Genomic DNA, 15066 nt, shown 5'->3' on the forward strand with positions numbered 1-15066 from the left:
TGAAACGTAAGTGGGAGTAAGTATTATTCAAAAAGACTTTCTGGTGCCTCTGAAATAGGTAATTTTCGTACCATTGATAAAATTCTACCGAAATTCCATAAGATTTTAACTTAATCATCAAACCCTTATGCCAAACCCGATCAAAAGCCTTAGAAATATCGCAGAATACCATACATACATGTTTTCCCCCTCTAGAGCAATACAGATGTTATGATAAATTTCAATGAGTTGGTAAACAGTAGAATGACCAGGCAAAAAAACAGACTAATACTTATAAAAAAAATGAGTTTTCAATAAAATAATTATGAAAATTACTCTCTCAAAAACTTCGCCAACTGTAGATAATAAAGAAATTGGTCTGTAATTAGAGGGAGAATGCCTGTCACCTTTTTTAAACAGAGGCATAACTTCGGCTGTTTTCCAAGTGTTTGGGTAAACACGAGACGATAAAGACATCTTAAAAATAATTCAAGGGGAACACAAACGGTTTCTGATGTTTTTCGTAGCATATGATGACTGATTCCATCCTCACTCGAGGCCTTACCAAGCTTCAATATCTGCAAAACTTCTCGTATTTCATTACTATTGACTCTAATGGACCTAAGACTCTTGTCAGTTTTTGGCTCGACGAAAGGAACCGCAGTATTTCTGTCATCCACACGAGTAATATTGCAAAAATAGTCGTTTAATAAATTAGCTTTGTCTTCGTCACTAGTAACCACATCATCAGAAACAGAGTAGAGTAGGTATAGATTGTGTCGAACCGGACGATTGTATTAACCTTTTGATGAGTCTCCAATAAGCTTTTGGATCAGAAGATGAGTACTCTTCAATAATACCATGAATATTTTCATAAAATAATTTACGGGCATACTTTTTCATGTTGATAACCTTATTCCGTTGAGATTTGAATGTGTTGATGTCCGAAAGATGTTTGGTTGACCTCGCAAATTTATGCAACTTATCTCTAATTGTTATTGTTTTTCTTAATTCAGAGGTCATCCATGGTTTATCATTAGGTCTCATAGTTACATCTTTTGATGGAATACATAAATTTGCAAATTTTAGGAACGTATCAGTAAAACGATTACAGGCAGTATCAGCCGAATCACAATTTTAAAAAAGTTCATTCCAATTATAATAAGAAATAAGATAATTAAATCTGTCAAAATCTGCACGCTTATACATCCAAATTTTTCGCTTAAAGATAGGTTTGACAATACAGGGAATATCAATGAAAGCAGTACCACCGTCATGGTCACTGAATGATTTGTCTATTGTAATAACAGAGAAGTCAATACAGGAAAGTGAGTCTGTTAAAAGTATAGGATAAAGTAGGCTAGATCGAGTCGGTCCAATACGAGTCGATTCATTTATCATACTTTACCATACTAAATGAATTAATAATATCAAGAAAAGCATGGTTACGAGATGCAGTTAATAAGTCGACATTTAAATCCCCTGTGATTATAACATTTGGTGAAATATCTAGGGCAAGGTTTAAGGACGTACGTAAATTTTCCCAAAATGGTAAAACAGAATTTTCAGGGCTGTTTAATAACCAATACAAAATTTGGTAGAGTGATTTTCAACCAAATAATCTCATATTTTATTGATATAAACCAGAACACCACCACCAGCGAAATTTCTATCAAGTCGAAAAGGTACATGAAAACCACGCCTCGGGCCAGGATTGGACTCGATGTCCATATGCTGTAATAATAGTAAAAATAAGATTATAGTGAACTCAATATTTCGAAAGCATGAAAAGATTAAAAGGTTTAAATGATTAATAAACCACGATATTTGATACCAACAAAAATCGAACACCCGTAAAAATGAACCCAAAGAACTTCATCATACATCTGCCGTATAGTAACTTTAGTATAACAGGTATCAATCGCTATTCTGTGACACATATACGAATTACCCATTGTCAAATACGTAACAGAATGAACTGATAAAAAATAGCGAGTTGGTACCACCATACCAGGACAAGGTACAATCCAGATTGGGGTGAGGGGGGATATGTATGTGAGAAGAGTGCAGAAAAGTAAGAGGTATGGTCGAGTGATGGAGAGAGTGGGAATCGTCATATGGGTAGGCAGTATATATACAGATGGGGGACACAGGAACGTGGATCGGGGTGAATAAAGATAACAATAACCAATATTGATCTGTATGGGGATTCGCATTGGAACAGTCTTGAGAAGATAATACGAAAACAATGAAAATATAATAATAATAATAATAATAATAATAATAATAAAATAATAATAATAATAATAATAATAATAATAATAATAATAATAATAATAATAATAATTATAAGATAAGCATATGAGGTATGAGATAGTAAAGGCTATATTAACTATATGAGTGTAGATGTAGCATCATTAAGGAAAAATAATTGTTATATTACAGGTACATTACATACACTTTAAACTATTTTTAGGAATTGCATAACTAACAAATAAACAACTATTAAAAAAACAGCTTGAGTATGCACACGAGAACCTGAATGTATCAGTGCGCCCTCAGGTACTAGCCTCGTCTCCCAACACACACTAAATTATGGGTGTATTGACAGACGAGGCCAGTACCTGCAGTGCACCAAATGGGCGATTTGACCAGTCGTGTTTACCTTTGTGTGGAGCATTTTTTACGCATACGGTATGGGTCGATCCCATTATACATAGGTAGAGGCAGGTCCACGGAACGGGTGTACGTATCGACACATGCGTACATGTAACCCTGCATTTCATGTATGCGTGTGGCAACGGTTTTAGGAAGAATCCGAAGTACATAATCAATAACAAATACATATTAGCAGCATTCGAACCAGAATTCTGATCATTTAGTTAACATTTACTGTACAAACCAAATTCTGTAGATAATTTATATTTGACTAAATTGGACGTAATTTCTTAGGAGGTAAATATATAAAAAAAGGTCAACACGACATGACAATATATATACATGTACATGGAAGTGATATATATATATATATAGACAAATCGGGAATACATAGTCTCTAGCACCGGCGCTCAGTCACACATCAACCAATATTGAACCGGTAACACGGTACGTCATATCACAGGGACCCGAGAAACAGTCACAGCCTCACCCGGACCCACTCCGAACACCACAGCCCAGGTCCAATTACAGCTGCAACACACTCACAGGCCCCTGTGAGTTTAGCCTTCACATGTCAAGAAATTGAGTAGTGATGAATAGAAAATATACGTGCAAGAACAAAAATTATATACGCAATTTCAAGAAAAGTACATTTTAAGATTTCCCCGATATTTGTTGAAATAAAGGATCTTCCTATAACACCACTCATATTGTTATCAATTTCAAGTTTGTGACAATCAGTTCATGTCATTTATTTCCTCAAAAATATTGTTTAAACTGTAACACTTCCGGTAACACATGAACACCACTTAAACGATAAAAAATATATAACCTACCGCATTAACCTTTGTATTCATATGGGACAGTCTCATTGACGACAGGTATGGGCAGGGTTTACCTGGACGGGGAAGTGATTTGTATTCGGTGTGAATTACCAGTAACTAATATACAATTATCTTTCAGACTATTGGGGCATGGGTTTTAGATTCATCACTGTTCAGTCACAAAAATAACACAATGTAAAGCCAACACGACAGCTCATATAATACCAGTTGCACTGACATCGTTTGCTAAAGTTTCAATTCGTGTTTTCAGACACAAAGTGACAAATAGTTACACACAACTAGTATACCCGCACGCGCGAAACGTCAAACGCGCAGGAAAACCTGCACGTGTTCAATATGGCAAGAAGTTGATTCTGCTAATTTAATGATAAAATACACTTCTAGCAGAGTATGGAAATATACGCACTGTATACAAATGTAATTATTACATAAATGGATAAAAAAATAACCGCAAAAGACTAACAAACAAACTAATAATAATAAACTAAGTCTAAGTTAATCTAATATAGATATAACCGACATCTGTTTATTAATTGGAAAATGGTTACTACTTAGAACAAGAAACATTCTTACGGTTTTTGGAGAAGGTTGAGAAGTTGAACTTTTGCAGGTCGCTGTAGTTCGACATTGCATACACGAACTCTCCGAAGAAGCGCTTTTATCTTGGACATAAATTAAAGACAATCAAAATGTCACTTTTAAGATTCGAACCCGGTACCTCAAGAAGATAGTCCATTTTCATGACACGGCTTGTTTAATAACGCTCTCCTTGAACATCTTTTTAAAAAACTCTTACTTAGGTTTTTTCGGGGGGAGCCCATTACTTTCCTTTTGGAAGGTAATAATGTTTTCTGTCGAAGTTCATCAATAAAATAAGAAAAAAATCAAGTGCAAATAAGATAAAAATTACAATAGTACTTCTTGGTCACAAGGGTAAGTTATATTCAGAAGTTTGGAAATCTCAGGTGCATTGATGCTAATATGAAAGCTCAATTTTCAATCAAAATTGATTATGAAATTAACATTTGTTTTATATTTCTTACTTATGTAGGTCGGTTATACCAAATACCAAAATGTAAATTTTACTTCATTTTCGAAAAAGAACGTGGAAGAAATGATACCTTATCGAAACCGGTCAACCTTTTGTTAAATATCAGTATCAGTGATTTAATGTGTCTTATCTTTAGCAAAGAAAAACGTGAGGTTTCAAAACAAATAAAACCGGATATTTGAATTATCCGCAAAAATAGTTATAATGGAAATGTCGTCCTAGCATCATAATCAGAGTTGTCTCTCTTGGCGTGAAGATTGATTTCCACCACAACTTTTGTTTTGTTGAGGTGAGTATGTGGTAACATGAACAAGACAAGAGGATATATTAACCGAGACGAAAGTCCTTCAGAGTTATTTAAGATAGGAAATTGTCCTATTTTTATTCCAAGTACAAATGTTTTATAAGAAAAACGAGTCCATCACTGGAGGGCATCGAGAAGTTTCCGAAAGAATTCCGGGCGACCATTCCTATCATTTTCCCACTCTATATAGGTGATGGCGAGGAGGAGGTTCCGAATGGTATTATCGACGGGCCGGTGTCTAATGTCCTCAAGCATTATGATAACAACAGAGGATGCTCCCTCCGCTATTATCCTGTTGTAGGCGGTCGTTGCCTCGAAGAGGCACCATTCACTGTTGACAAAGTCTACAGAGAAAAGCAATATCACTTTCCGGCTCACCTTAATATTTTTAACGATGTTGTCGGCAATAAAATTCCCTGGAAGGAAATCCCTTTCGTGGATACAAAGACGCAGCTTCCTCTGTTGCTCGAGGAAGGGCAGAAGATGGTTTATGACCCAGAGTCTATTGTCCACGTGGTGAGCGACGAATGCGTCATACACAAAGTCTTCGCCGTCTGGAAGACGGTCGTACGGTTGCAGAGAGCGGACGAGTAGCATTCTGTGTTTGATATGATAACGTCCTTTGTAAACAATAAAAGCTATCAGCAGGAACACACCTGCTAAACAGCCTAACCCGATCCCTATCACAACTAGCGAGCCCACAGCAGATTGACATTCATATTTTTCCGGTTCAAATTTGGCAACAGTCTTTGTCTTCCATTTGTCGGGGGATAAACACACATACATTTGATATTTATTAGAAAGTTTGTTTATGTTGTCTTTTAGCCAACTCTTAAACCATAACAAATTGCACGTGCATTCGAGTGGATTACTTGTAGCGGTAAAGTATTTCAAATTATCCCAGATATGCTGAGGAAATGAGTTTTGTTCAAACACGGCAATTTGGTTTCGAGTGAGATTTAATTTTTCCAATTGTTGTCTCTTGAAAATTTCGGGATTCCATCCTTTTATATAATTACCAAACAAATCAAGCATTGTCAAATTATCCATTGTTGATAGAAAGGAAATATCCCAGACAATTCCATATCTAATTGAAAAATCCTTCATATCGACTAAATGCGAAAACATATCTGTAAGATTATCGGATATGTTTTGGAAAACAACATTTGTGAAATGTAGCGTACGTAAATTTGGGCACTGCTTGAACATGTTGACATGTTTCGGCCGTAGAATAAGCTGTTCACTAGTGGTAAGACGGAGTTCCAGCAATGTTGATGCGTTAAAGGCGAGCGGCTCAATATCGATTCTACTGCTGACATACTTAAGGTATATTGTGTTGATTCGGGGGAGCCGAGAGAACACGTTATCAGGAATTTTAAAGATATGATTGTTATTGCTTAAAATTAAGCTCTGCAGACTCAAAAGACAATGCCCTTCCGAATTGAAAACTGAAATGTTAGACAGGAAGTTCCAGGAGAGATCCAAAACACGTAGCCCTTTTGAAGAACCAGATTCGTTTGCACAGAAATGGAGATTTGTCGACTCTATTTTGTTTTCTGCCAAATTTAAGATCTCGATTTGATTCAAATTGGCTGTGAACGGAAAAGCTTGTAAGTTATTGTTTGCTAGGTCGAGAATATTAAGAGAAGGAAATCCGTTTGAAAATAAAGTAGCATTAAAGTTTTCGATCATATTTCCTCGGAGACTGAGACTACTAACGTGTGTGAAAGGCATGAACACGTAGTCAAGCTTGTTTCTAATCCCCGCATTGTCCAGGTTTAAATGGGTAAGGTTTATATTCACCAACGCTCGAGATAAGTCCATAAAAGGGTGCTTCTGATTTCCATTCATATTTAAGTGTTTTAACCGTTGGAAATCCAGAAATGCGTCGTTTGAGATATTCATTACTTTACAGTTATCAAGCATTATCGTTGTAATATTAAGCGTTTTAACCTTCTCAAATAGATTTCTAGTAACTGTAGTCAAGTTGTTTTGGGAAAGAACGATTTTTGTAATGTTGCTGCGCAAGACCGGGACTTTCGTTATGTTCCGGTTGCTACAATCTGCAGTGACATTTAAGCAATCACACGGAAAACACACATGTTCCTGTGCGGTTTGTTTGACGAGCAATGCATCAGCAGACAAAATAATTACCGTAAACGTTACAAATGTCTGGAAACTCATCATCGACGTTTGGATCTTTTGCCGCTCACCAAAGGTATCGATGGCAGGGTCTTGTTTTGAAAGTTTGCTTGAAATGTATCCACTGAAAATACATTGAAGACAACATTATACTAATATCATTTAAAAATAATAATTATGATAACAATGTGTTAAGTTATATGCTAATCTACTACATAGCCCTCAAGATAATTTTGTATTGAAACAGATTGTCTGAGGCATATCTTCTATGCTATTTCACTTGGAGTAACCAGATTTGGTATGCATGTACATCATGGGATGGTGGAATGTCAAATACACAAAAAAGGTCACTATGAACGGTGTTTTTGCTTTTGACCCAAAATTTAAAAAAAAGTTCGTTCGTGGCATATCTTAGACTAATTCACCTGGGCTAACCAAATTTGATTATTTATGTAAGTATGTTTTAGCCTGAGTAGTACAGGAAGTTTTTCACCCTGACCTATATGCTAAAATAGGTGTACAACTCAGTGAATATGGAAATCATTACTGGTTGGGATAGATTGCTTAAATGTTAATAATAATAATAATTTGAGGTTCTTATATACCGCTTTATCACAATCTTTTTTCTAAGTCGTCTCAAAGCGGTTCACAAATTATTATCCGTGGTTGTAGGGCCTTTGCAACCATCCAATATCATTCTCAACTCCCTGGGGAGCATACAGCCGGTGCTGCCAGTTCGGCGCTCACAGCTAGCATTCAACAATATTCTTGCACTGCCCAACCATGTTCTCATTCACAGCTGAGTAGACTGGAACAAGCGGATAAAGTGTCTTGCTCAAGAATACAACATAGTGCCGTGACGTGACTCGAACCCGTAAACCTTCGGTGACGAGCCCGGCGTCCTACCACTAGACTACCGTGCTTTACAATATTTTACCTTGGTTAGCATTGGTCTTATCACAGTTCTAGTTAATAGGTAGGCACAGGAAATTGAGCATGGAAGCGGTGTTGTTTTTCTTGATTTAAGGAAGACTTTAACTTTGTTAACCATACTGTATCATTTGAAAAATTGGTTATGTATTAATGTGATGACACTGCTGTATCTTGGTTCAAATTTGATATAACTGATAAGTATCAAAAGGTCTCCATTTCAGGAAATCTATCTGAGGCCAAATGAAAAACCCACGAGGTACCTCAGGGATCAATCCGTGGTCCTTTAATGTTTTGAGTATCAATCAACGGTTTAACACTGATAACAGTGCAGACATGTACGCAGATGTGAAATTAGAACATGAGTTAAAGAAAGTGGAAGACTGGTGTTCTGACAATAAAACGATCGTAAAAGAAGATAAGACAAAATGTGTGGTTTTTGTAACCAAACAGAGGCGCTGTTAGCAAAGTGAAGATTGAACTAAATGATTTTAAAAATGAAAAAATACAACATGTAAATACTGAAAAGCTTTTGGAAGAAAAATTAGACCACCACTCATCTGTTCAGAACATATAAATTTCATTGTAACAAAAGTAAATAGTGGACTTGTACTTCCCCATCGTATCAAAAAGTATCTGGCTGTAAGTGGAAGGTTCCACAAATTTGATTCACGTGTATTTCCGCGTTTTCTGTACTGCTGTACAGTGTGGGGAGACAACTGACAATGTACCCCGGACTATTTATGTTCTCGTTTGAGCATGTATACAGTGTCCATTGCAGAGGTACAAGACGGGAAGAACATAATTTGTTGGACATTCCTAAGCACAGGATAACCTTCTATTCTTGTCACCTTGTTTTATCAAGTTGTTTAAACATGGAATGCGCTTCCAAATGATGTAAGGTTGTTACCATCTTTTAACACTTTTTAAGCAAAAAGCAATTAAGCGCTTTTGTTATTCATACCTTTAGATAAGAAAATAGCAGTTAATTCATGCTGTATTAAAAAATAAACTTGATTTATTTTACAACAATCATAACATTGGTTGACCCCAAACCTTTGCACGTCAGATCGGGGAATCGAACCCCGGCCGCCTTGGTAAAAGACAAATGCTATATTAGAGTATATTCTGGCAATTTTTGGACTTTGCCATGTAAGCATGTATGTTTATTAGAGACCAGCCATTTAACTATTACCAGACCCTAAGTATGAGATTAATGCTTGCTGTGATATTTGATGTATTAAACTATATCAATGAATATGATATTATCAGCAATTTCACAAATGTAATTTTAGGTTCAATTTATGTTTTAATTCATATTACGAAGTTTTGTTTTTAAAAATCTATGAAGACTTGCGCATTTTACTAATAAAGAGAACTCTGAAGGAAAGTAGAGGCTAGATCAGGCTAGATCAGGTGTAGAAAGTAGAAGGTAGAAAGTAGAAGGCTAGATCAGGTTTTAGTAATCAATGATTAAAACTATTAATATAAGTATGACTTTTATGGTGCAATTAGTAAAAAGGAGTTGTAAAAGGAAATATGTGTAGGTTTCCCATTTACTTTCGATATATCTGCTCTTTAGTTATTGAAATACTCAAAATAGATTATCTGTTGCGAAGCAAATATTTCCCCTTATCGGTAAAAAAACAGGTTTTTGCCTTGGAAAGAATAAGTGTCTATAAGGCCCCTTTTTGGGCACCGGTACATCCGGATTTTCACCTCCTTACGTTATCAAAGATGTCCCATTGTATAACATACGCAAAAAGTAAGGCAAAAGTTTGACCAAAAGAGGTAGGTATATCACAAATAAAAGCTGTTGTTTTCAAAATGAGCTAAAACAACCAAAATAATCTCTGTTTTTGAAAACATGTGAAAAATAAACAGGCATATATAAAAGAATAAAAAATGACAGAAATTCAACCGTCACTTAAAGATTGTTAATATAAAAAGGAGGATTAAGTGAGGGGGCTCTTTAAGGTAATTTTCCGAAGAAAAGTGTTTTGTTTTCTCAATGATTTCCTTTTAATTTAAATTTTGAGTCCGAATTTACAATTTTACTTTCATAAAATGCATGTTCACTACACACTTTCCTTTTGTTTAATACTGGGTTATGGCAATTTCAAAAACCTCTCTATTTAAAGTTAATGAAAAGGTGCATGACAACCTGTATATATATGATATAAGTATGAAATAATAATAGATAATATTGTATATTTTATAGATCACATAATGTGTGCTCAGCATCTGTGGCTGGAGTGAGTTCCAGATCCTGATTTGTTTTCTTACTTATCAAAGTTAACATACAACTAAAAATGACCATAGTGCACCGTACTCTAATAAACTAGGTACAACTGCACTCCACTGACCCGAGTATAAACGTACCCCATCGAACTAATTCGGCACAGTGCAGTCTACATACTAACACATTGCCCTTTAATAAACTATTTCCCCCGCCCCAGGAAATCAACCACATTACAACAATAAGTCGTGTACAACACTATTTGTACATAATATTGTACAGTCCGTCTCAATCCGAGGTCCCCTGTATGAAATCTCCATCCAAACTATTAAAATCGATCTTTTACATCACAGTAAATCACATTCTAATTACATACCTGACCAGTGAATGGGACCAATACACCCGACTGGCGTTCCTGTGTTGTTAACTAGTTGTTCACGTGTCTTATCTTTATGTTTCAACTACATTTGTATTTACTTCCCTAAGTAAATAGCATGGGAAATAGTCATTATAATGCACGGTAGGCAATTTCATGTTTCCTTACCGCATAATCATACCGGGGCATGGATCGCTTTATATGTAATATAAGAGACCAATACGTCGACTTGCATGTCGACTTTATCTGGATTCGTGAAACACTTAATTGATAAGTGTTTACTGACGCCAGATGTTTTTTTTTTACATAAATACTTAGTTTTCATTGACTTGTTTAATGGGTCGGTATTTGCCGTCAGTCTACGATGGGGCGATGTATTTCTTATTATACCCCCACAACGAAGTTCGGGGGGTTTACTTGAACCAGCTTGTCTGTCCGTCCGTCCGTCTGTCCGTCCGTAGATATTTTGTCCGGACAACTTCTTCAAAAGTAATGGACCGATTTCAACGAAACGTTCTAGGTATAAATACCACCTGAACTTGTGCATCAATGTATTTGTTTTTCATTCTGACCCTTTTTTACGAAGTTATGGGACTTTGTTGAAAACCCCCTTTTTTGTCCGGACAACTCCTTCTAAAGTTATGGATTGATTTTAACGAAAGTTTTCAAATATGATAACTACCAGCTGCAATTTCGCATCCGGGTATTTTTTTTCATTCTGACTCCGTTTTACAAAGTTATGACCTTTATTGAAAAATCCTTGTCTGGACAACTCCTCCAAAACAACAGGGCCTATTTCAACGATAGGTTTCATAAATGATAACTACTACCTGCAGTTATGCATCATGGTGTTTTTTTCCATTCTGAACACTTTTACAAAGTTATTGCCCTTTGTTGAAAAATGCTTGCCCGCAAACATTCTCCAATACTTTTGGGCCAATGTCATTGAATTTTTTCACATATTGTAATTACCCCCTGACGTTGTGCATTCAAGTAGTACTTTTTCATCCAAGTAATACTTTATCATTCCAACCTTTTAAAATGAGTTATGGGCTAACAAGATTTGGTATGTTAGTATGTTTTGGAATGGGGAGGGAGTACAGGATGTTTGTCAGTGACCTGTATACTTCAATAAGTGTACAGCTCAGTCAATAAAGAAATCATTACTGGTGGGAGGCAATGCTTTGCCTTAGTAAGCCGTAAGCTTACAGTTCTGGTTTATATAGGAGCAGGGGTATTAGTTAGTCTTTAGCTTACAGTTCTGGTTTATATAGGAGCAGGGGTGTTAGTGAGCCTTTAGCTTACAGTTCTAGTTTAACTTTTGTTCGTGCCCCATGTCATCTCCTATCAAGGGCATTTAATGAACTCCTCCTTCTTCACATATTCGGTAACTCAAGTCTCGCTATCGGTGTATGTTTCCCCTCCCTTATGTTTATAGATATTTAGGTAATATATTTTTAAGTAAGTACTAATTAATCATCAAATTATTTTTATTTTTTCTGGCCTTATATGGAGCTCACTGCGCATGCACAGATTACTAATCAATTAAATGTTTGTGTAAACTAGTTCGTATATTAATCTGTAAAATTGAGTTTAAATAAATTGACCCGGTAATTAGTTAAGCCCCACCGATGCAGTTCGGTCTACTTTCCTCTTATCAGCAACACCTGTTACACTGTTAAATGTCGCCACTACTCCCACTGTCAGCATTGTCAACTTAATGTCTTTATAAATAGAGCATATCGTCCCTTAACCAGACACTGTTTATCTGATGCTCACTCTCAAATACTCCTTGAGACCCTCTCTGCTCTATCATAAAATGACACTTGACTGTGCAATGTTAGAAGTGTGTCATAGATTTCGTCAGTCTGGGGTCATTTCCTTACGCTCGTATATGTTTTGTCTGGTCGATAGGGTTAGACGTCCTATCAACAGCCAAGGTCATTTAAGGACGTATTTCCAAGTGTGTTGTGTATGCGTTCATGTATGTATGTGTGCCGACGGCAGGGTATGTTGGTGGTAGTGCCTCCTTGAGATAGCACGGATCTGATGCAGACTTTATTATGATATCTCACTGAGGAGGACGCGGAAGGCACCCAGCACAGCATTCCGCCAGGTCACATTTTACAGACAACGAGTGAACCAGTCCGTCAATACATAATATTGTTCAACGTGCCTTTGAAACATTTCAAATATCTACCAGAAAATTAATGAATATATATTTACATTTAAATCACAAAATTGGTCAATCACGTGCCTGTTTGCTCTCTAACATAACAGTGCAATATGTTTAGGGTAAACAGGGTTTAATGTCATATAAACAGCTTAGTTTGTTTCAGGACGTACATGGATGTGTGTTTAATTTATACGTCCATGTGTGCATATGTGTTAGGAGTGCTATATCGGTGCAGAATATTGATGCAGAATTCAGAGAGCTACCTCACTGAAATGTCGAAGGCACCCATCACAGTTTTCAACACAGTCACATAATACTGACAATTGGTTCATAGTAAAGATACTAGCCAACGCATGTTAACATCTTTTTACAGCAATTTCACAGTGAAATAAGTATTTTAATACATTTCTTCAAACACTTCATAAATATATCAATTGTTTATCCTTAATGGAAATAGCAGCCGGATTTTGCTGAAATATTTTAATAAAAAATGTATAATTGCTAATAAAATGCTGGATTCCTCTGGTGTCCGACCAACATTTTAAAAGGTTTATTTTTGTGTCATTCTGATAGCGCAAAAGTGGCCCGCGTGGAAGTTGTCAGTGAATTAAAGCTGTTACCCCATTAAATAAAAGGTTAAGAACTGCCAAATAGACAATAGATACTTCAAAGTGGGAGGTATTATAAAGTGCCCTAGCAATCAAAACGCTTCACGTATTGTTCTGGTTACAAAGCCGGTTATACGTTGTATAAAGCTGACGTGAAATCGATTGGTTTAGTGTGGTTTGGTTTAGTATTGTTTAACGTCCTATCAACAGCTATGGTCATTTAAGGACGACCTCCCCTGTGTGTAAGATGCATGCGTGTAGTGTATGCGTGTGTGTTTTGGGAGGCTGCGATATGTTCGTGTTTTGTCTCCTTGTGATAGCGGGGGAACTGATGCCGACTTTATAGTGCTACCACACTGAAACATACTGCCGAAGATACCCAGCAGGACACCCCACCTGGTCGCATTATACTGACAGTGGGCGAACCAGTCGTCCCACCCCTACATTGCTGAGCGTTAAGCAGGAGTAGAAACTACCATTTTTACAGACTCTGGTTTGTCTCGGCCAGGGGACAGAACGCAAAGCCTTACTCACAGGGACGAACGCTCAACTAAAGGTCAAAAGTAAGGCATTGTCAAGGAAGATATTAGGAAGAAAAAAGTTGTTAAGAAAGGTGAAATCGAGCGCAGTGAATCATTTATCATAAATATGCAATTACGTGTCAAGTCGGTAAGTCTTTAGAAGACGTGTGACGTTATTGATTTACTTCCACATCACTGTTAAGATGGGAAGAAATAAGTTAGGCTACTTGTAAGTTTGATTTTGCGATGGGGCCCTGCAGGGGATAATAGTTGTGGTGCTTTACCGCAGAAATAAATTATCTACTCCAATTCCGTGATGATTGAATACGGCCAAGACATTATGCTATTTCCGGTTCCAGTAATTCGGTATGGTATTATAGTTTCTTGATAAAGAAGCACATTTTATTCACAAGAAATATTAACTTTTTCCTGGCCCCAAATATGTTCATTTCAATATTGGCATGTGTTCAATTAACATGTGGTGATGTATGCGTACTGCTAAGGTGATTTTATCGATTTCAATACAGACCTAGTATAGGACCTTATTCATTGGTTTCAAAGTGCGATAAGACGGACACGTATATTTAATAAATACAATAATGTTTTAACAATATGGCCCTTTAATGCTGAAACTGATCTTACAAAAGTTATTTGCCATCGATTATTCACATAGCATTCCAGTCTCAATCTCTCATATTAGTTCCCGATTATGCTGTACCCTTGATGGAGGATTCCCTAACCGCTGTCAAAAGCTGTAACTACACATTGGAAACTGTTTTTGTTTTTCTGACATGCGGTAGGAAGGTAATCTTTAATCAATAAGGAATGAAAAGTTGCCTCACCAATAATCAGAAATTGTCACATCTCGCACAGAAATGTTTTTAGGCAACCCACTGAAGCACACACAAAAACCCATTATCTTGATAGTTGAAAAAAACTTTAGACTTTAACATAAACGACTTACTCAGTCTGACGATTTTCTTCCCCGGTATTATGGTGGTGTATAATATAACTGGGCACAATAAAGGGGCATACTATTTTTTTGTTTTTTAATGGGAGACCTGGTTTTCCGAAATACATGTATGTTGAATATATAGTATGGTAAAATTTCCGAGACGAATAACCTTTTTTTTCCATTTTCCATTGTACAGAATTCCATTAAAAGTATCTGCTCCTGAATTCAACGATACTCTCTCTCTCTCTCTCTCTCTCTCTCTCTCTCTCTCTCTCTCTCTCT

The 15066-nt window shown here is 36.4% G+C and overlaps 1 protein-coding gene across 1 annotated transcript in view; it reads right to left on the reverse strand.

The window, feature by feature from the left end:
* Window positions 1-2347: 2347 nt before the first annotated feature.
* LOC110452604 (toll-like receptor 4) overlaps window positions 2348-15066 on the reverse strand; it is a 16576-nt gene continuing 3857 nt past the window's right edge. Inside the window, exon 2 of the mRNA XM_021501238.1 lies at window positions 2348-7103. Coding sequence (XP_021356913.1) covers window positions 4955-7024 — 2070 coding nt within the window. The 5' untranslated portion in view covers window positions 7025-7103 and the 3' untranslated portion in view covers window positions 2348-4954. The remainder of the gene's footprint in view (window positions 7104-15066) is intronic.

Source organism: Mizuhopecten yessoensis, unplaced genomic scaffold, assembly GCF_002113885.1.
Source record: "Mizuhopecten yessoensis strain PY_sf001 unplaced genomic scaffold, ASM211388v2 scaffold6759, whole genome shotgun sequence".
NCBI lineage: Eukaryota > Metazoa > Mollusca > Bivalvia > Pectinida > Pectinidae > Mizuhopecten > Mizuhopecten yessoensis.